The following is a 22,040-nucleotide window of genomic DNA, read 5'->3' as shown; positions in this document are numbered from 1 at the left end:
GTGAGAGAGAGAGAGAGAGAGAGAGAGAGTGAGACAGCGAATATAAGCAGAGCTGCTGGGGTCGGCTTTGCAGAGGCTTTAGCTGCTTTGAGTTCAGTCTGCTTTCCATTTCATTCAGGGGTTTCTATGTATGTGTGTGCTGCTTTGAGTTCATTCTGTTTTATTTTCATTGGGGGAGTGGGTGGGTGGGGCTGTGTGTGTGCTGCTTTGAGTTCATTCTGCTTTCTTTTCATGGGGGTGAGTGAGGCTGTGTGTGTGCATGTGCGTGTGCATGTGTGTGTTGCTTCATTCTTTTGTTGACTAAGTTGACATTGTTATGGTTCCTACAGCTTTTGAAAGCAGATTGGTTCTGTGTTGGTTAAATATATCAGTTATGGTTATTTGTATTAGTTAAAATATCAGTTATGGTTATTCCAGTTTTATGCTAGGAATGGATAGCTGTGTCCAAGTCACAGAAGGCTTTCATCAATATATTCATCAACATATAGGTGTTCCTGTGTCTTAATAGCTGTAACTCGAATGGTTCTCCCCACCCTCAGCTGATTAACATCACTGAAATTGCAGTGGACATACGGGTGTTAAGGAAGTTTTTATGAATATTGTTTGTCTGGGACAGTGGAATATTGATGAGCATTTCACAATGTCACAACAGCTTAACCACTGGTAAGGTAGAGTTGGCAGGTAACAAAAAAAAGCCATTTTAAACTAAGTATAACTCTAATGCAGCTAAAGTTAAGTATCTAATTTTGAATTGCTCCAGTAAAGCAAAACCCTCCCATAACATTTGAAAGTTCAATATTCATTAGATTAGGAATTTCAGACTCTGTGGAATTTTGAGAAAGAGTTTTAGAATTTTTTTTCTATGCTGGCAGAGGGAATCTGTTAGAATTTAGATTTGTGAGATGGGTTTTGGATCTTTAGGGGCCCCCTCCTTCTTGCATCTTTTAAAATATGATTCCAAAGGAATGAAATGTTTGGAAAAGAGAATGAAAGATTTCACTTTTTGTAGAGGATACAGAAAGGAAAAAAAATGCTTTCTCATAATAGTGTGATTTTCCAAGCTTACTAACATTTATCTTGTCGTAATGTGTTGTGCTGGGTTCCGGGAAGCGGCGTCACTTCTGGGAGTGATGTCATCGTGCATTTCTGGGAGCGCTCGCGCGCATTGCACGTGCACACATGATACTAGAGAGTTCCACCACCACTTTTCCCAGAAAAAAGCCCTGTGTGGCATCATCTTTAAACATGGTCTTGCACGCTCTTTAGTGAGATGTTGAGCAGGCGGGTGGTTTTGAATGGCTGCTGGTTATTGCGTCCTGGAAAGGAGTCTGAAAGGGCAGCACGCCCTTCCCAGTGCAGCCTTTCTCAACAGACAGATGGCGTTCTTTGACGGCCTTGTAGTTCTATGGGGGAATGAATGCTTCTTATTTAATGAACCCATTTTCTTGCAAATAGACCCAGACACACAGAACCTGGGACCAGCCTTTTTATCGCCCCAGACCATATCCCAAGCTGATGTTAAATCCAGGGGTGCAGAGAAGGGGAGGGGGAAAATTACTGGAGGCCCTATAACATATTAATGTGTATTTTTTAAGGTTAGTGGACCAGTGAGGTTGCATCCTTTGGACTTTTTTATCTTCTGACCTTCAGGGCAAAGGCTTACAGAGTCACATTGGAAGCTGTTTGCCGGTGAAGTAGGACGGCCCAAAGACTGGGTCTCTCTACACAAGACGCCTCAGAATGTGTTCGTTAAGTGTAGGGAGATGCAATGTTAGCCGGGAAGTGTAGTTTGAAAAGACAGAGTGGGTGGAGATTGCTCCTCAGAGGGTTTGTTAATTTCATCTTTGCCTCCCCCACCGGCTCTGTCAATTTCACCTCTGCAGTCTAAAACTGTGTGAGATCACAACCAGATGGCAGCCAGCAATGGAAATGGTCCGGAACTGCCTTCCAGAGCTGGGCTTGGACCTGGAGAGGTTAGATTGGGCTGAAGTTTCCCTTCTGGCATTTCACAGCCGCTTCACACAGCTCCAGTGTCTAGCAAAGCCTTTGCCCTGCAGCTGGCTCTGTCTTTTGAAACTCCCTGATAACTTTTCATCTCCCGGCATGTGTTCTTCATGTGTCAGGTGCCTCGTGTAGAGAGAATGTAAGTTCTACTTACTTCTGGTACAGCATTTCTCAGATCTGTGCATCCCAACTTCCTCCAAACTGAATACATTTTCTGTGCCCCTCCCTGAGTTGGGGACTTACCTCTCAGATATCTAATTGGGCAGCCCTCCCCCCCCCCCCCAGCTCTTGCTGGCAAGCCTGGCTTTGAAACAGCAAATGGTGAAACACTGCGGCTCACTCTTAATTGAGAAGCAATATTTGCTCAGCTCATTAATCATTCCTGTTCGCCACAGTATTCCAGCATATGATATCTGCATTACTCAAAAGGTGATCAATGCCTCAACGTCCTTTGCAGTAAATCTAGGGCACAACAAAAACGAGAATCACAGAAGTACACAAGCCAAAATAAGCCAAAATCCACTGTGACCAACTAACTACTGCAAAATTAGAATCCAAATGCAATCAATGGTATATTTACTGCATTTGGGTTCTTGTAAATCTAGAGCAGGCAGATGGGTAGTTTTTCATGGAGTGGGGAGAGGTGAGTGGATTGGCCTTATACTCCCCCCCCCCCGTCAGCTGGGCATGCTCAACTAAACAGGTTCAGGGTGAGAGGTTCTCCCCCATCCCTGCCACCCAAGGAAGCTCCAAACACTCTTTTGTCTCCTCCCTAGTGGAAACAAGGCCCAAGTGCCAAACCAGATGTGACACCAGAAGTTACACAAATGAGGTCACACATATGGATCTGGTTGTGGCCACACATATGGATCTGGCCACACATATGGATCTGGTTGTATTCCACCAGGCATAAGAATATAAGAGTCCTACTAGATTGGGCCAGTGGACCATTTAGAGTGTCCAGCTAATGGCCCTGGACTACCAGGCCTACATTCCAAGGCCTCCTCCAGATGCTTCTTCCTAGCACTGGTGTTCAGGGACTTTGGTAGTGGAGACTGCCCTCAAATCATAGCTGACGTATGGTGACCCCAGGTGGGGATTTCATGGCATGAGCCTGTCAGAGGCGGTTGTCCGTTGCCTGCCTGTGCAGCCCTGGTCTTCGTTGGAGGTCTCCCACCCAATTACTAACCAAAGCCAACCCTGCTTAGCTTCTGAGATCTGACCAGATCAGGCTCACTTGGGCCATCCAGGTCAGGGTGTTCAGAGACTTGACTGTGTCTGTATACAGTGGTTCCCTTGAGTAACCATAACTAGTAGCCATTGATGGACCAATCCTCTGTGAGTATGTCCAGTCAAGTTTTAAACCCATCTGTGTTTGAGGCCATTGCTACATTCTCTGGCAAAATCAAAAAGAGTCCAGTAGCACCTTTAAGACTTACCAACTTTATTGTAGCATAAGCTTTCGAGAATCACAGATCTCTTCGTCAGATGCATGGAGGGCAAGAAGAAATTGGTCAGATATATAGGTGGAGAGGGGAGGGAGGAGTAGATGCGAACAGTAGCTTCTGATATGGAGATCAGTTTGCTTCTGTTAAGGAAGTCAGTTACTTCTGATAAGAAGCAACTGAGTACCTGAGTACCCGAGTACCCAGGGCTTTTTTTCAGCTGGAACACGGGGGAACGGAGTTCCGGCACCTTTTGAAAATGGTCACATGGCCGGTGGCCCCGCCCCTGATCTCCAGACAGAGGGGAGTTGAGATTGCCCTCCGTGCTGCGGGAGCGGCGCGGAGGGCAATCTCAACTCCCCTCTGTCTGGAGATCAGGGGGTGGGGTCACCAGCCATGTGACCATTTTCTCCAAGGGCAACCCACTGAGTTCCACCACCTCTTTTCCCAGAAAAAAAGCCCTGCGAGTACCTAGGTATCATCTGCAAGCTTGCCATTTGGAAACCGAGGTGTATGATTGCTGCTTTCCCTTTTTTGTTTTTGCTTTTTTCATAATTAGTTTTATTTGTGGATCCATGTTGAAAGATGGCTTATAAATATCATTTACAAGTAAAAATAACGAACAGTTTTTTGCAGGAATCTTGTCCCCCCCACTTCTGTCCAGTTCGTGCCATCTTCTGCTCATGGATCAAGGGTCGCTGGGTGTGTGTGGGAGGGGGAAGGGGAGGTAGTTGTGAATTTCTTGCATTGTGCAGGGGGTAGGACTAGATGACCTGGAGGTCCCTTCCAACCCTATGATGCTATGACTCTGTGATTCTACCCCCCAGTCTGAATTTAGTTTGTATCCTTTGGAAGCAGGAAACTGCTGTGTGTGTATTCCACCTCCCCCTCAAATAAAGTACATTGTGCACTGATGGTGCTATAGAGATCAATGCTGCATTAGTCATGTTAATGCTAAGAAGAGACTGTCAGTTCTCCCCCTCCCACCCCACAGGTGCCTCATTAGGCTGCTTCCACTGGTCGAAAGGTGTGAGGGTCAGAGCCACCTTGCGTCTCCTCCTGGAATGGGCCCAGAGTGTGGGCTTTGGGCAGCTGTCGGACCAGTTCTTCAACAAGCTTTCCAGCGTGGCTAGCCTGTTGGCCATGCCGAATTCACAGCTGGTACAGGTGAGACTGAGCACGAGCAAGAGCCTCCTGCCCACCCGGGGAGGAAGCAACTCTGTTTCCATGGTCTGTGTCTTGAGCGCTTGTATCAGAGGTGAGCTTTGGGGCAAAGAGCTACTTATGTTGGTCCCTTGTGTACTGAGGGTCACCAACTAGCCAAAAGCTGGCCTCTTGGAAGATCCAAGAGCCGGGCCATAAGAGAGGGCTGGGTTGTGTGTTTCATCCATTCCAGAGGCCTGGTATAATGTCTACTTAAGAAAAAACGGGGCATGATCCTGTGCCATCTGTGCATAGGACAGGTCTGTTGTGTCTGATTTCCACAGCTCAGCCCCTTCCCGACTGTCACATGGAGTCAGAGGCAGAGGGGACGACTGGATTCCTCTGTTCTCTCCTCCACGGCATGTGCCTGCTTCCATGGGTGCTGTCCCCAGAGAACTTTCCATCTCATTGTGGCTCAAAGGCAAACATCAGGGGAGATGCTGACTTGGCTACCACCAATGAGAGACGGCTTTCGGGATGGGGGTTCGATGCAGAAATGAACGTCGTGATCAAAATACTAGAGCGTAACACCCCCACCCCTGCTTCCAGTTTGGTTTTGGAAGTGCATTGATCTCTGCTTGATATCCATGCTGCTGCGTATGTTTGGCACTGATCCCAACAGCCCCCCCCCTCCAAGGTATAACAACAAGCAGGACTTTTTTTCTGGGAAAAGAGGTGGTGGAACTCAGTGGGTTGCCCTCGGAGAAAATGGTCACATGGCCGGTGGCCCCGCCCCCTGATCTCCAGACAGAGGGGAGTTGAGATTGCCCTCCGCGCTGCTCGGCGGCACGGAGGGCAATCTAACCTCCCCTCTGTCTAGAGATCAGGGGGCGGGGCCACCGGCCATGTGACCATTTTCAAGAGGTTCTGGAACTCCGTTCCCCTGCATTCCTGCTGAAAAAAACCCCTGACAACAAGAGTAGGGGGGCTGCCCGGTATTGGTGATGCATGCTGTCATCTGAGTAGCACGAGGGTGCTGCTGTGCACTGTGAATTCTACACTTACATTGAACTGCAGTGTGGCATTAACAGAGAGGCCAAAAAGAGATACTCTATCCTGTAGTCTCTGTGATTCAGGATGACCCCACTTTCCTTGGCCACTGTTTAAGTCCTTGTGGTTTCTCCATGAGTTTTGCAAAATGCAGAAATGGGATGAAACGTGGCCAGCTGCTGATCTGTGGAAATCTGGGTTCTGTGCGGCTCAGAGCCGTTTCCGATCTATTTCTGGTTGACAGGTATGCAGCCAGGCAGAGAAACTGCACCTAACGCTCTGCTCTCTCTCGGTTCGCTCAGATGACCTGGCCCATGTTGAGAACGGAATTTCCGGCCTTGAATGCTGCCCAGCTTCACCACATACTGACCCAATACCAGACATCCTCTGATGTGGGATGCGTACCTGTCTGGCAGCCTGCTAAAGAAGATAGTGTTGGAGCCTTCAGGATAGGTGAGGCAACTCTATCTCTAGCCTGGCTGGGTTGGTGTTGATAGCATCCAGAAATTTGGTAGAATCTCTGTCGGTATTCCTTTGTTTTTCCAAACCCTTGACTGCTGAGGTTCAATACACAGAGGGTCCTGTGCTTTGGGGAGGAATGGACCGCCCCCTTCTCTTGAGAATGTGTCATACTGGGCATAGATGGTCACCATGTTGTTCCCAAGAACAAAAGTTTCAGAACGGGAATGCTAATAATATCCTGTTCTGAATTCACATCTCTTGGTGTAAGTGTCATGGGAGTTATGTAGTGAGGAGTTATGAGCATACTTTGTATCCCAAAATGTATTTATTAATAAAAATATTTATACTCTGGCTTTTCTTTTGGCGATGGATAAAGGATGGGATGAATAAAATTGATCGGTGATAACGCTTCTGCGGCCTTGCTGGCCAATCCATGTGATCCTTTCCTATCCAGTAAATTTTTGATTGATTTTAGGTGTTTGGGGGAACATTTAGTTTCAGGCCGAGGGATTTATTATATTCCGCACAAGTGCTGAGGGACGTTTTAATAGCTGTAGTCTTCTGCATTAACAGTTTCTGTGTTAACTGTCTCTAAGTATGAAAGTCAATGGCTCTCTGGGGAGCCGTTTTAGGCAGCGGGTTAGTGGAATCGGAGAGTGCTGAAATAGCACTGCTGTTGAAACTACGTTTTCCATGAGCAAAGGCAACCTTTTTTAATAAACATTGCCGAGAAGTAATTTTGTGTCAAATCCCCTAAACTAATTCACAGAGCATGAGAAATGGAGACTGATATACGATGTGCCACATGATGGAAAACACGGTACATCCTCCGCACACCAACCAGTTGTATGTTACTTTCTTCCATGGGTGTGAATGGCAACCATTCTTGTACATCGGAGAAATGAGTTCAAGCGGGGTTGAATGATGGAGGGGGGAGCTAAACCCTACCTCTTGCTGATCCCCAGGGAATATGTTCCCTTCATAGAACTTAATGGAAACCACTCCGAACAGTGCCAGGCTATCTGCATAACTCTAGCCCCTCATCTGCCCTGGGATGGAACCCAGAAACCGTCTTCTACAGGTAGAGATAATTTACAGAAGTTTGGGGGTAGGAAAGACAGTTTGGCAAATGACGTTAGAAGTCCCTGAGAGACAGAGATGGAGGTTGGCCAGTGGATTAATCCAGAGTTGTCCGCCACCTGCAGATGACATCCTGGAGTCATTCGACAGCCACCCTCCCATCATGCTGCCCAGCGGGGGGTTCAAGGTGGACTTGGAGACGGAAAACCTGGATGACAACATTTATCGCCATCTTCTCTACATCCGTCACTTTCTGTGGAGCCTGCGCAGTAAAAGTCCCCATCCCAGTGACTTGGCAACAGCGGAAGCTCCAAAGGTAATGCTCGCTCACCGGCCTGGAGGCGGAGGAAGTTGTACAGGCAGACTCAGGCCACGTTGCTGTCTTGAGTGAGCAGTCAGAGCCTTCCCACTGTGGATCCCAGTTCTGTGAAGCAGAGGGAAGGGAGGCGTTTGCTGCCTCCTTCAAGCAGGACCAAGTCAAAACGCTTATTTGGGGAGGCAAAGACAGAGCAAAGCCAGGAGGGAGGTGCAAGCTGCCAGCTCAGTATTTATGTGCTGAAAACTCGCAGTCCCATGCAGAACTGGTCACCAGTTCTGTCCCTCCCCCCGCAGTGTGTTTTAGGGGAACCCGGGGTCCAGGGGCTTTATTTTAAAATAATTTTAACGGGCCTCTCCCATTTTTTGAGAACTCGGCAATGCTTTTGAGCATGTATGTACAAAGAGAAACCTGTGCCAGAAGCCTGAGAGCCAAGCTACAAGTGTAGCTTGGCTCTCAGAAATTGCCCCATTAGAGCAACATCCTCTTTCCCACAGTGACTACCCCAAAAATTTTTGGAACCTAATAAGTAGGTTATCCATTATACATCCTCTCCATTACATTTATATTTTTTTAACCCTGCCATTCTTCCCAGAAGCTTAAGGCAGCTTCTATGACACCCCCCTCCTCTGTTTCCCTTCCCTCAGACTTCTTTTGTTGTTTGTGCCCAGCCCTGGGTACTCAGAGATAGACTTCTTCCAAACATGGTGGTTCCACTTTGGTGCCAAGGCCAACAGCCGTGGGTTAGGCCTATCCTTTGTGGAAACTGGAAGCAAGCCTTTGCAACCTCGAGCTAACTTTCTGGGCAAACTTGGCATCTTGTTCATCATAAGAGTTTCGTTCCAGACCTCTTGTGTTCCCCACTGGGCCGTGATGATGTCAGCTCCTCGCGCCAATCCAATCTCATTAGCTGGGCCTTTCCTGAGGAATGCATGCTTTGCTTTTTATTTTCTAAGCCCCGCTACTCCTCTGCTGTTGCTGCCGAGCCAAGAAGGTGTGATGAGAAATTCTTCCGCTCCCCTTCCTTCATAACTGTTGACTTTGCTGTGTCCTCTTCATCCTCTGGTATATATTGTATAGCTATTCTATAGTGTCCTTTACACTGGAGAATTCTTAGAGTGCTGAATTCTGTGCTCAACACTGAAGCCGGTGATTGTGGGAATGCAGGTGGAGAGTAGAGATGTGCAATCCAGATCCAGGGAAAAGGCCAGATTTTTGCAGAGCTGGCTAAATTCGGATTTCCCAAATCATCTGGGAACCTGGATCCAATCCCTCAGACAAATCCAGGTAAATCTGGGAAATGTGGCTTCGACCTCTGGCTGCTTCCTTCTGGGGCTTCTTTTTTTTTCCAAGGGGCAGGAGTAGGGAGGGGGGAAGTGAGGCAGAGGTAGGCGGGAGGGGGTATGAGGCAGGAGGGAGAGGGAGGGAGTGGCCAATCTGTGCAGGAGCACACTCCTCCTCTGCCTGGCTTCTGTGAGTGACACTGGTTCAGTTGGGCTAAGTTGCAACAGTGTCCCTTGCTTCAGTTTGGTTTGGATGGAATTCACTGTTTTGACATGATTTTCTTGTTTAATATTGGTCCTCTTGCTTCACGTTGGTTCCAGGAGGATTCCATCCACGCCCTTGCTTCAGTCCAGCTCTGTTGGGTTTCCCCTTGCATTTGGGAGCGTGCCCTTGGCCACTGGCGGCCTTGCGTGTTTCCCCCACAGGAAACAATAGAGGGTGGCTGGGGCCCATAGAACTGGACCCTGGGATCTAGTATTCCTTAAACTTTGGTGGTCTTTAGAGGACAGTCAAGAGTAGCCCCCCTGCAAGTTTGTGCTTTCTTGAAAAATGCCACCTCCATTCCCCCCTGGATAGCTCCCAGATAGTTTTGCCCTAGGGAATATTGGCCTAATAAATCTGGGATTCTTTGATCTGTCTTAAATGGATCAGAATTTTTTTTCCAGATTTCAGGAATTCTGGATTTTTTTGAGATCCCTGAAATATGGTTCAAGATTTCCTGAATTTTTTTTTTGGTTCACACCCCTATCAGAGAGTTATAGCACTGACACACAAGTGCGTTGTGTGTATGCCACAGTTCCACAGTAAGCCACAGTAAGCCACAGTAAGATGGTCCCCAAACTTCAGCATTCTGAGAATCTCTGCTTCCATTTTTTTTTAAAGAAGCATGTTTATAGTTTTCAGTGCTTGAAAAATTTATGTGATGCCCACTTGAAATCTCGGAACCTGGGGGCTGAATAATATTCCCAGTGATCAGAGGGCTGGGCTTTTTGCTACTCCCCCTGAATAATTATGCAGCTATGCTTGCTCAGCATCATTTCTGCAGGTTGCAGAATTGAGGTTTCCTTGCTGTAGAATGTAGGTTGCCCTGATGCAGAATTGTGTGTTGTTGTTGTTGTTTTAAAAAAATACAGCGTGCACCACCTGTCATAGCCCATACCTTCCAGGATGGAGTGTCATTGCTACATCAGTGGAGAAGTGGCATCTGCTCCAGGAAGGGGAAAGAAGCTTTACCTAATCAGCGCCCTTGTCATTACAGGGCTCTTGGGATGGAGAGGCGTTTGCTTGCCCCCGCTGAGAGCCACAGGGCCACCTAGGCAACAGCCAGGAGCTTACTTGCTGCTTTCCTTTTTCTTTGGGGCCTGTGTTTCAGTGCCCCCGCGGAGAGTACAGAAGGTCAGTGTAAGGGATTAGCCCTGTGCTAATCCCGTATCCTGAAAGCAAGGGGTCAGGAAGGCGCGGCCCTGCCAATCTCCTTAGCAAAGCTGAGGTGAGGAGTGGAGCGGAGAGGTGGATGTAGCAGTTCAGCAGCCATTGTTGACAGCCAGTGTGATGGGATGGAGCAAGTCCCTGGAGTGCTGGGTTCAAATCCTTGTTTAGTCATGAAGTTTACTAGGTGCTTGGAGGGAAGAGGAAGTATTTCCGCTCAGACTAGCCCCCTGCAATGAGGAGGCAGGGGGTCCCCAATCTTTTTGAGCCTGGAATTTTGAGAGAGGGTGGTGAGCGCCATCCCCAAATTGTTGTGGTAGGAGGTAGAGCCAGATGGAATATCTCCCCCTTTGCACCTCCTATGGAAAAAGGAAATCTTGAAGGGGGAATGGAACCACACAGTGACTGGGAAACACCCAGATGCTTTACCAGTCTTGATTCTCCAGTGGAAAATCCTCTCATCTGAATGAGGGCAGCCAATAGCATACCCTGTCTTATAATAGCCCTGCCAAATTTCTGTAAAGCTGAGTGGGTGCCCAGAAAGTACCTGTGGGTACTACAGCTCCCAGAGACGCCACGTTGGGAAACCCAGCATTAAGGGCATGCAAACATGTGGGCATTAAGTGTCAGGATGCAAAGCTAGTTGATTAAGTTGCACACATTTCCTTGATATGGCCATCTTCCTACCAGTGGGAGCTTCAGGATAGTTAGATGCCACCCTGTCTTTTCAGCAGCTCCTTCAGCTCTTGACAGCTCCAAATTACTGGGAACTTTTTTGGTCCAGGATTCAGATGGATCCTTCCCAACGGTGGCGCAGGGGGTGAGGATGTGAGTGGCAAGTGTCCACCCCCATGGCAGCAAAAATGGACCCTTCCTGCAGCAAGGAACAAAACGATCCCCTGAAGAAAAAGGGCATGCTCTTCCAGTCTTTACTTTTCCCCTTTACAGACAGAAGTGATCGGCTACCAAACCACTCCTCATGTAGCTTCCGAGACTCCAACAGCTTTGCCACCAGCGGGAAGCTCCCTTGGCCGGGGGAACCACAGACGGCGGCCAGTGAGTTGTGCTGAACCGAGGCCAGAAGGGGGTCTCCCCGCAGTCACAGGCACAAACGGATCTGTCCGTGATTACGACCTCTGCGAGACACAGCTGCAGGACAGCTTCCAGCAGATGCAGGCCCCACAAGGGAAGACCAGCACCAAGCTTGTTGCAATAACAGCCGATCCCTCTTGTTTGCTGACCCCACCAAACACTCCCCTGACATTTGATCACACAGATCTTGACTTCACTCCAGAGGGTATCCCCAGTAAACCTATCACAGATCCTCGGAGGAATGGGCTCAGCAGTGCCAAAACCACAAACCCTGAAGGTAAGCCCAGATCGTTAAGGGGTTTAGGACTGGCCTTAACTTCTTTGCTGCGTGGCTGAATGTTTAGGATAAAGGTGAGTTGGAAGCACATTTCTGCCCTGTGGATCCACCTCCCTCCCTTTTCTGATCTCCCGCACAGCAAAACACCATAGTCTGGAAATGGGAGGGGAGAGGAAACCCTCCTTCCTCCAATGGCAGCAGGCAGGTATACTGTACACAGGCCTTCCACAGCAGGGGGTGTGTCTTCATGATTATGGAGCCCTGGAGCCCAGCATCATACCAGTGGCAAAGGGGAAGGGAGGTCAACTGTAGGGCAGTGTGTGCCCCCAACTGCCTTACAGCTGACTTCTCTCCTCCCCTGCCTGAATCTCAGGCATTGCAGGGGATCTTTCTTCCTTTCTTCCTTTCTTCCTTTCTTCCTTTCTTCCTTTCTTCCTTTCTTCCTTTCTTCCTTTCTTTCTTCCTTTCTTTCTTCCTTCCTTCCTTCCTTCCTTCCTTCCTTCCTTCCTTCCTTCCTTTCTTTTTCTTTGCCTGCCTGCCTGCCTGCCTGCCTATGCTCATACAGCTATTGCCTTCAGCAGAAATTAAAACGTACGCATCAGCACAATAAGAGATAAGTGGGCTGTACCTCTCAGGATATAATAATAATAACATTGGATTTATATACCGCCCTTCAGGACAACTTAACACCCACTCAGAGCGGTTTACAATGTATGTTATTAGTAGTAACAAAGCCCATAGTAGGAAAAAATACAACAGGCTCCAGAAAGGGGAGGGTAGGCAAGCAGGCTTTGCCTCATGCTCCACGCCTGATCCCGGCCAGGTGAAAAGAGGTGGGCATTACTCATGCTCCACTCCTAACCCCGGCCAGTGAAGGGAGGGACGGGCATTTCCTCCTGCTCTGCGCCTGATTCCAGCAGGGGGAAGGGAAGCAGGCATTACTGGCTGCTCCACACAGGATCCTGGCTGAGTGAAGGCAGAGGGTGGGCATTGCCACTTGCTCTGTTCCTGATCCCAGCTGGATGAAGGCAGGGGGCGGGCATTGCCACCTGCTTCGTTCCTGATCGCAGCTGGGTGAAGGAGGGGTGGGCATTGCCACCTTCTCTGGTCCTGATCCCAGCTGGATGATGGGGGGGCGGTATTGCCCCCTGCTCTGTTCCTGACCCCAGGCGGATATCACCACCTGCTCCATGCCTGATCCAAGGTGGGTGATGGCAGGGGATGGGCTCTGCCACCTGCTACGCTCCTGATCCTAGCTGGGTGAAGGTGAGGGGGCAGGCATTTCCCCCTGCTTCGCTCCTGATTGCAGCTGGGTGAAGGAGGGGTTGGCATTGCCACCTTCTCTGCTCCTGATCCCAGCTGGGTGATGGTGGGGGACGGTATTGCCCCTTGCTCTGTGCCTGATCCCAGCTGGGTGAAGGCAGAGGCAGGCATCACCACCTGCTCTGTGCCTGATCCTAGCTGGGTGATGGCAGGGGATGGGCATTGCCACCTGCTCCGCTCCTGATCCCAGCTGGGTGAATGAGGGGTTGGCATTGCCCCCTTCTCCACTCCTGGTCTCAGCTGGGTGACGTCCAGGCGCAGGCATTGTCACCTGCTCCACTCCTGATCCCAGCTGTGTGAAGGCTTGGGGTGGACTTTGCCATCTGCTCCGCTTCTGATCCCAGCTGGGTGAAGGTGTGGGATGGGCTCTGCCACCTGCTCCGCTCCTGATCCTAGCTGGGTGAAGGTGAGGGGGCAGGCGTTTCCCCCTGCTTCGCTCCTGATTCCAGCTGGGTGAAGGAGGGGTTGGCATTGCCACCTTCTCTGCTCCTGATCCCAGCTGGGTGATGGTGGGGGACAGTATTGCCCCTTGCTCTGTGCCTGATCCCAGCTGGGTGAAGGCGGAGGCAGGCATCACCACCTGCTCCGTGCCTGATCCTAGCTGGGTGATGGCAGGGGATGGGCATTGCTACCTGCTCCGCTCCTGATCCCAGCTGGGTGAATGAGGGGTTGGCATTGCCACCTGCTTGACACCTGATCCCAGCTGGGAGATGGTGGGGGAGGGCACTGCCCCCTTCTCCACTCCTGATTACAGCTGGATGAAGTCCAGGTGCAGGCATTGTCACCTGCTTCACTCCTGATCCCAGCTGGGTGACGGTGGGGGTCGGGCATTGCCACCTGCTCGGCTCCTGATCCTAGCTAGGTGAAGGCGTGGGGTGGGCTTTGCCACATGCTCCGCTTCTGATCCCAGCTGCAGGCATTGCTGGCTACTCAGCTCCTAATCCCAGCCTGGGCTTCCCACCGTGGTGCGTTCTCTGGAGGGACAGACTGCTTTGCCTGGTCTTCATGGCAGTGCCCTCTGGTGGTGCACCAGGGTAGGAAGTGAGTTGTCTGGAACAAGCTTAGCCTTTTATATAGTAGGATTATCCTCACAACAATCAACCTGTGAGGCAGGTGGGGCTGAGAGAGCTCTGAGAGAGCTGTGACTGACCCAAGGTCACTCTGCTGGTTTCAAGTGGACTGGGGAATCAAACCCGGTCCTCCAAACTAGAGTCCTGCCATTCTTAACCACCACACCGACCTGGCTTTCCAGTTTGATGAGGGGAATGGGCTGTACCACTCCAGACTGCAGGTAGGGAAATATCATTTATGAATTCTTCCTGATGGTGGTGGGGAGAACTTCCTGCAAGCAGAATTCTAGCATATAAGGGAGAATATTCTGCCTGTTGTAATAAGTTTACTGCTTGCAAGCATTTGTCTTACCAAGGGGATCATTCCAGAGTAGTTGATATGACAGAGGACGGACTTGCCCGTGTCTTGGCTCACCTCGCAGGCCATCTGCAGAAAGAGTCGAAGCTAGCCTGTCTTTGAATCACAAGGCGGCCCCTGTGAAAAATTTGGCTGAGCTGACCTGGCTTGTCAAAAGCTCTTTGTGCCTTCAAGGCTGCAGCGAAGTGTTGCAGTCTTCCTCTTCTCTGCATCTCTGCGGGGGGTGGGGGGGCAGCTGGATAGGGCCTTTGCCAAGTTCATTTAGAGCAGGGCTAATCCTGCATCAGCGCAGGGCTGGGCCCTGTGACTTGGGGGGCTTCCATCAAAAAGATCTGGGTTGTTTGCAGGGGCGAGGAGGAGGGAGGGGGGCTTGGTAAGACGTTTGGAGATTTCCCTGCCCCTAACCAGAGGTCTGGCAAACAGAGGCGAGGCGACCTTTCTTCCTGCCATGGATGTGAACTCATCTGAAGTTCGGCCTGGTTTGAAAACGCAGAGGGTTTGCTGTCAAGCTGGACGGGTTCCTTGGTTTACAAGCCCTGCTGTAGACGTTGGTTGCAGAGTTGCTTGTGCATCCAAAATCTACAGAATTGGAGCTCCAGTTTGTGCTTGTGCCAAAAGTAAGGTGTGTGCCAAGATTAATGGGGGGAAGTGTACATCATGTCCATCCCAGAAGGGATAAGTTGGAAGAAGTACAGAAGAGGGCAACTGAGCAAAAAGGGGTTTCCTATGAGGGTCTGGGACGTTCCAGTTTCATTGTCTAAGGGGGAAACATAAGAGAGTTTTTAAAAATTATGCACAGGATAGATAAAACGGACAGAGAGAACTTACTCTCTTCCCCCCCCCCCAAAATCTAGAATTCACGGACATCCAATGACGTTAAATACGTTACTCAATTAGTGATTAAAATGTGGATTTTGCTGCCAGAAGATGTAGTAAATGTCCACAGGCTTTAAGAGGGGATTAGAGATTAATGGAGGACAGGTCTATCAGTGGCTACCAGCCAGGGTGACTAAAGAGAACCAATGCCGGTGCCTCAGCCTCTGTGCCCTGTTGTTGGTCCACTAGAGATATTGGTTGGCCGTTGTGTGTGACAGGATGCTGGTATAGATGGCCACTGGTCCGAGCCAGCAGGGCTCTTCTTGTGTTTTTGTGAAGGTGCTCGTACCATCTGAATAATCACAGTTCTCCAAAGCAATCAAAATGGGGTAGACCGAGTGGCTTTTCAGAGCTATGTAAGACCTGCTTCCTCACCTATTATTGTACATGCATTGACCAGGCAATTTGGAACTGGCACCCAAGTAAGTAGGACTTGGCTTTTGTGGCCTACTTATTATCTCTGGTTAGGTTACGATACCGTGCAAACATGGTATTGCAGAGCTGGAAAAAGAGGGAAACAGATAATTCAGGGGTTGTGGCCCTTTTCTAGTGAGGTTTAGACAGACCGCTTGGGGTAGTGATTCCGTGACTGGCAGGGGTCCCATGTCTGGCATTTCTCCCTTCTCAAGGGGGCATTTCCCCCAGTTTGTTTTCTTTCCCTCTAGTCACTGCAGTTCCACTGCAGAGCAGCTTCAGGCCCGGTTCCCGGCACTACCAGAGAAGAATTTCTCCTAAGCCTTGTGCTGCCCTCCTAGGTCCAAGGGGGAAAGCAAGGCGGTGCCTGAGCTCATCCTCTCCCTTTCCTCCCCAGGCTCTTCACCGACTCCATATGACTTCCCCACTCCTGCCTCCTCCAGCCGCAGCTCGGCCACAGATGATTTCTGCTATGTATTTGTGGTGGAGCTCGAAAAGGGGCCCATTGGCCTAGGCATGGGACTGATCGATGGCCTGGTGAGCGGCACTGCCTCAGATTGCTGGGTTCCGATAATCTCTGCTGCATCCAGAGGGGATTGATGTGAAACGCTGTTGGTTGCCTTGTGTCTGTTTTCAAGAAGTGCCGGTGCGGCGGTGGAAACGTTGAACATTGGCCCAAGCCATGTTAGAGGAGCGCCTTGGGGTGATCCACAGCACAGCTGCACAATGGATTCGTGTTGTGCCGAGATTATGGAACAGGCCCCCACAGCACTCTTTCCCAACCCCATTCACTCCTTGCCTTCTGCGAGCTAGCCAGAATATCGTTAGCGCAGAAAAAGTTTGATTGGTGAACTGCACTGCGGCTCCCGTTACGTGCTGTGCTTAGCACTGGGGATATTTTGGTGCTGCGACCTGTTGGTCTTAATGGCTTAATTTAACTTTTGTTTTAAGATTGAGAGTGGGAGGGGGGGTTGCAATTTGGTTTTGGATTGAAGATTTGGACGTCCTCTTGGGTACTAATCGAGTGGAGCAAAAAGACAAGCTGTCGAGTTTTCAAAATTATACCAAACATATGTGTTGTGACACATATGTCACATAATTCTTCCTGCTCCCCACCCAACCCTCCAACCCTGTTTTGTTTCTCTCTCTCTCTCTCTCTCTCTCTCTCTCTCTCTCACACACACACACACACACACACACACACACACACACACACACACACACACACTGTGGCTCAGCTTGAGTTTTGGAACTGGAGGCTGGAATTTCAACTACCTGCTCTACCTCTCCTCCGGCCATTTTCATAAGTTTTTACATAGCACAAAACTTACAGAACGAGGATGTCTTCATGGCACGATGATGTCAGCAATCACGCCATGAATTGCCTTAATTCCGTGAGTTTTGCGCTATGTAAAGTTGTGTGAAAACTTTGTCTCCTCTTCTTGCCGCACTGCTTAGTCCTGCTTTTGTCTTTCACAGCACACTCCTTTGAATTCTCCCGGGATCTATATCCGAACTCTGATCCAAGACAGTCCTGCGGCAGCTGATGGCAGGCTCTCCATTGGGGACCGCATCCTGGCCGTCAACGGCACAAGCCTCATTGGTTCCGATTACCAGAGGTAGGAAAGAGAAGGGCTGTTCAGGCTACTGAGTCAGGGGTAAGGTGGTTGCAGCCCAGGAACCCTGTCTACTAAGAGGCTCATAGATCCAGAGGAGTTAGCCGTGTTAGTCTGTAGTAGCAAAATCAAAAAGAGTCCAGTAGCACCTTTAAGACTAACCAACTTTATTGTAGCATAAGCTAAGAGGCTGAGAGCCAAGCTACAAGTGACGAATGACACTTGCCTGGCAAGTGAACAGACTCGTGTGTATTCCTCCACTTGATCAAGTGGAGCGCAAGGGAATGGCAAGTGAACGGGGAGGAATACACGTGAGTCTGTTCACTTGCCAGGCAAGTGTCATTTGTCACTTGTAGCTTGGCTCACAGTGTGTGTGGGTGGGAGAGGAAATTCCAGTTGGGATCATACGGGGTGGGGGGTGGGAGTGCATGAACCTTTTCAAGCAGCAAGCTTTCAAGCAGTAGACAGTGTGGAAGAATGAAACCCAGGCACTGCAGGGGTACATAGATTTTGCCACTGCCCAAGAATATCACTGACCTTGGTTGCTTTTCAGCCCCCCCCCCCTCCCAGCCTTGATGCTCCAGAAACGGTTTGGGTATTTGACCATTCCCTATCCCCAGGGATTGCTTTGTTGAATTCATGCCCCCCCACCCCCGCCAAAAGGTCAAAATTCTGCTTTGTGAAAAGCTGGCTTTGACAATGTCTTCACATTCTATACTATGTAATAGTAGAGGGCAGATTTATGTTATTTGTTTAATTGATTCTGCATCTCCCTCCCATTCTTGCATACTTTATTTTGGTTTTGCCAGTCCCGAGTCAAGGTAGATGGTGCAGTATGACCCCCTGTTTTACCAGCACGTGTAAATTTACCCAACTTCCCATCGGTTTTCAGCCAGCCCTGCAGAGCTAGGATTTTTTTTTTTAAAAGGTGGGATTCTCAGAAAGTTCAGTTCTACACCCAGAGGGTGGTTTTCCGGGCGCACTCTTAAGAGGCTCCTATGGAATGGGGTCACACAGAGGCTGGCAGGTTGGGAAGCTGCCTGGGCTGCCAATCCAGCACTCAAGCCAGCCTGAAGTGACTGTGAATTAGCTTTTCACACATGCCCAGACCATAGTCCAAAGCATTGCGTTAACCGTCAAGAAGGCTAGTTTACATGCACATGTGACTGAAATGTCACACATTGAAGAACCACAGAGAGAAAAGATCTCCCAACTACAGCAGACTCTGTTCACATATTCAGCTGCTCCTCCTTAAGGGCGTAATGGTTACAGTGTTGGGACTAGGATCTGAGAGACCCAGGTTCAAATCCCCGCTCTGCTATGGAAACTTGCTAGATGACCTTGAGCTGGTCACAGACATTCAGCCTAACCTACCTCACAGGGTTGTTGTGGAGATAAAGTGGAGGAAGAGTCCAATGTAAGCTGCTTTGGGTCCCCTTTGGGGAGAACCATAAATGAAGTTAAATAAATAATGTTCATCCACGTGTGAGTCCACTGGACAATTTTCATTCACTTCCCCATCTCCCCCGCAGTGCTGTGGACCTCATCCGATCAGGAGGAAAGAAGCTGCGGTTTCTGGTGGCCAAATCGGACATGGATGTAGCCAAGAAAATTAGCTTCAATCCTCCTTCCCCGTGAAGCATCACATCAAAAGAACCCTCCTGCAGACGTGGCGATGACAAACCAAGCTGGCGGGCAGAGGTGGGGACGAAGGCAGGGGAATGCGCCTCAGACATCGCAAACACAGCACGGAGCCTCACCTGCTCAGAACAGGAGCAGTGGTTGGTGACCCACGTGTGTTTCCCACAAGATGTGCTCGGGCACAGATCATACAAGAGGGGGAAGAGGGCAGCCCTTTGTGGCAACATAGGCCCGAATGACCCAAGCGCCCGTCTGCCTTCCCAGAGGGGCACAGCCTCGCTGGGTGGACATCCAAGGCTCAGATGTGGTAGATTCCCCACCTTCCCTCTTGGCCATAACGTGTTATCATTTCCTGCCTGACAATGAGGGGGTGTGTGGTGGTGTAATTTTTTTCAAGGAGAGCACGTAGATCAATTTCCTTCTTGCACTTTGGACTTTTGTAAATTATTTGAGCAGCAGAATGTGTCTGTTTGAATGTTTGGGAGGGTTACAGGGCCACAGATCCCGCTGCGGAAGCAACCTTGCCTCGTGTACGTCTTGCCCCAATTCCTGGCTAGAGGCTGGAGCCAGTTAAGGACACCACCATCCTCTTCCATTTTCCAGAGCCAGCTGGATTCATGGGCCATGCGGAAGTCAAAAGAGCTCCTTCTTGAAAAGGTCACCTGAGTGGGGCAGGGTAGCTTCAGGGACTCCCCCTCCCCCCTCTTAAGTTACAAATGAGTGAACTCTCTTCAGGGTAGGTTGGGGAGATGTTGGCCATTGTAAGCAACAGGGCTTTTTTTCTGGGGAAAGAGGGGGTGGAACTCAGTGGGTTGCCCTCGGAGAAAATGGTCGCATGGCTGGTGGCCCCGCCCCCTGATCTCCAGACAGAGGGAAGTTGAGATGGCCCTCCGCGCCGCATGGCGCGCAGGGCAATCTGAACTCCCCTCTGTCTGGAGATCAGGGGGCGGGGCCACCAGCCATGCGACCATTTTCAAGAGGTTCTGGAACGCCGTTCCTCCACGTTCCCCCTGAAAAAAAGCCCTGGTAAGCATGTTCTGCATGTTTTCACCTTTTCAAAAGACAGCAGGTTCTGTGGTTTTAAACAGTTTGATGGACAGAGTACAGCTCGGGTGGACCGCTGCAATCGAAGGACTTATGAAAAATGCTCCGTTGGGGCTGTTTTCCTAACACGGAGGTACGGAGCTGGGAAGAATAGTGCCTGCTATCATACTTTGGTCACATCATGAGAAGACAAGACTCTGGAAAAGTCAATAATGTTGGGAAAAGCGGAAGACGGTAGGAAAAGAGGAAGACCTAAAACGAAATGGCTGGACTCAATAAAAGCCATGCCCTTCCGTTTGCAGGATCTGAGCAAGTCTGTTAATGATAGGATGTTTTGGAGATCTTTCATTCATAGGGTTGCCATAGGTCGGAGGTGACTTGACGGCACATAACACACACATACAGCTGATAAAGAGACAGTCCTTTTGCCTGCCCCCAAGTGTGGAAGCAGAAAAAAAAATCAACCACTGCCTAATAGGCTGAGGTTAAGTTCTCTGGGGTGTTATACTGGGGGGCGGGGTGGGGGGGAAGAGCTTATGGCGAAGCATCCCAGGGTTGCTCCAAAGTGCATGCTAGCGGTTTGTAGACAGGTGATGACAGAAAGCTGTGTCTAGCCTCCAAACCAAACCATCCTCCACTTCAGGACACGCAGCTGGTTTTAATTGTCAAAGTCCCCAGAGCCAAAAGAACGGCTCAGCTCTCTCAGCCCTCTGCTTGTGCCAACAGCCACCGTGGCTGTGTGTGGCAGCTCAGAAAGGCAGCTCTGCCACCTTGTGGCCCAGCTGTGATATTATGGCAACCACAAGGCCTCTCCCAGCTGATTTCCAGCCCAACCAATGGACAATGGTGGGAAAATTCACCCATTTGCCTGACAACAACAACCCAGGCAAAAACCACTCTGCTGCTACCATTTCCCCCTCCAGTGATTAGTGCTGCCAACCCGCCCCCCCTCAATGCCTGGCTACATTTTGCAGAACACCACAGGGTGGGGTGACCTGCACAGCTGGGGTCAGGACTTCCACTGTTGGCTCTCCCAAGCCCCCACGGCCAGTCCTCAGATGTGGCATACATCTTGCTAGTCTTAACAAGCTGTCTAAACCTAGTCAAGGAAGGAGGAGATTCAGGGGGCAACTACCGCCACAATCCCTCAGTATTTGGGTTGGTTCAACCTGTTCCCAGTTTTGTGCTAGGCAGAAGCAGCGGAACCCGAGGGACCATCTATTCCAGGGGCCAAGCCGAGGCCACCTGGACACTTCCAAGCAACCCCTTTGCCTGAGGTTCATTCAGTCCCCGTTGCCTGGCAGCTGGAAGTTTTCTTTAGCCATAGAATGGCTGCCCCCCCCCCCCAGGATCCTTCCTGTCTGCTTTCTTGGGAAGGCCCTGTGAACTGGCTAATGGCAATGGGAAGTAAGGTCCCAAGAGTCCAGATACAGCTAACAGCAATGCTGTCCCAGGCAGCACTACAGGACCGTTGTTTGGCTGTTCCAATGAGTACAAACGTTGCTGGCTTAGAGTTGCACCAATTACTTATAAATCCTCAATGATTACCGCCTCCCGTCAATAGGAGACCTCTAGGCTAACTGCTGTCAACCAGCATTTATCTAAAATGAAAACGCTGCCAGATTTCAAATGCCTGGCCTAGTTTGGGGGTTAAGGGGGCCTGCTTGCTCTCAGGAGATAGGAGGGGCAATGACCTTTCTGTTTTTTGGGATTTTTTGTTGATATTAATACTTGCATATTTAAACTGTATATAGTTACAATATTGCAGATGCATTATAAGAGTACAAGGTCGCGAGTGTAAGGTTGACGTGTTCAGCCGTCTGCGTCAAAGAACAAACTGGATACAGTAAAGTTAGCATCCATTGTAACAACTGGTGGCCGGTGTGTCTGATTCTGAAAGGTCAGATCCAATCTTTGCAACCGAACAGGGGACAGAAGAATAGCAGAATGGGACACAATTTGTACTGCACTGGAGGGAGAGTCTCGCCCTCAGCAGACACCTTTTCTTGTTTACTACATCTACAACCATTGTTAAAGATCCAGAGGAGTTAGCCGTGTTAGTCTAGTCGCAAAATAGTAAAGAGTCCAGTAACACCTTTAAGACGAACCAACTTTAT

At 49.8% G+C, this 22,040-nt stretch overlaps 1 protein-coding gene across 1 annotated transcript in view; it reads left to right on the top strand.

Annotated features, from left to right (window-relative positions):
* Positions 1–19,667, top strand: part of RADIL (Rap associating with DIL domain) — a 64,101-nt gene extending 44,434 nt beyond the window's left edge. Inside the window, exons 8-14 of the mRNA XM_054993621.1 lie at positions 4,444–4,616; positions 5,945–6,095; positions 7,310–7,500; positions 11,161–11,581; positions 16,020–16,159; positions 17,102–17,241; positions 18,771–19,667. Of these exons, the coding sequence (XP_054849596.1) occupies positions 4,444–4,616; positions 5,945–6,095; positions 7,310–7,500; positions 11,161–11,581; positions 16,020–16,159; positions 17,102–17,241; positions 18,771–18,876 (1,322 nt within the window). The 3' untranslated portion in view covers positions 18,877–19,667. The remainder of the gene's footprint in view (positions 1–4,443; positions 4,617–5,944; positions 6,096–7,309; positions 7,501–11,160; positions 11,582–16,019; positions 16,160–17,101; positions 17,242–18,770) is intronic.
* The last annotated feature ends 2,373 nt before the right edge of the window (positions 19,668–22,040 follow it).

Source organism: Eublepharis macularius, chromosome 12, assembly GCF_028583425.1.
Source record: "Eublepharis macularius isolate TG4126 chromosome 12, MPM_Emac_v1.0, whole genome shotgun sequence".
Lineage (NCBI taxonomy): Eukaryota > Metazoa > Chordata > Lepidosauria > Squamata > Eublepharidae > Eublepharis > Eublepharis macularius.
Note: the sequence above shows the minus strand (reverse complement) of the source record. Positions and strands in the feature narration are given on the sequence as shown.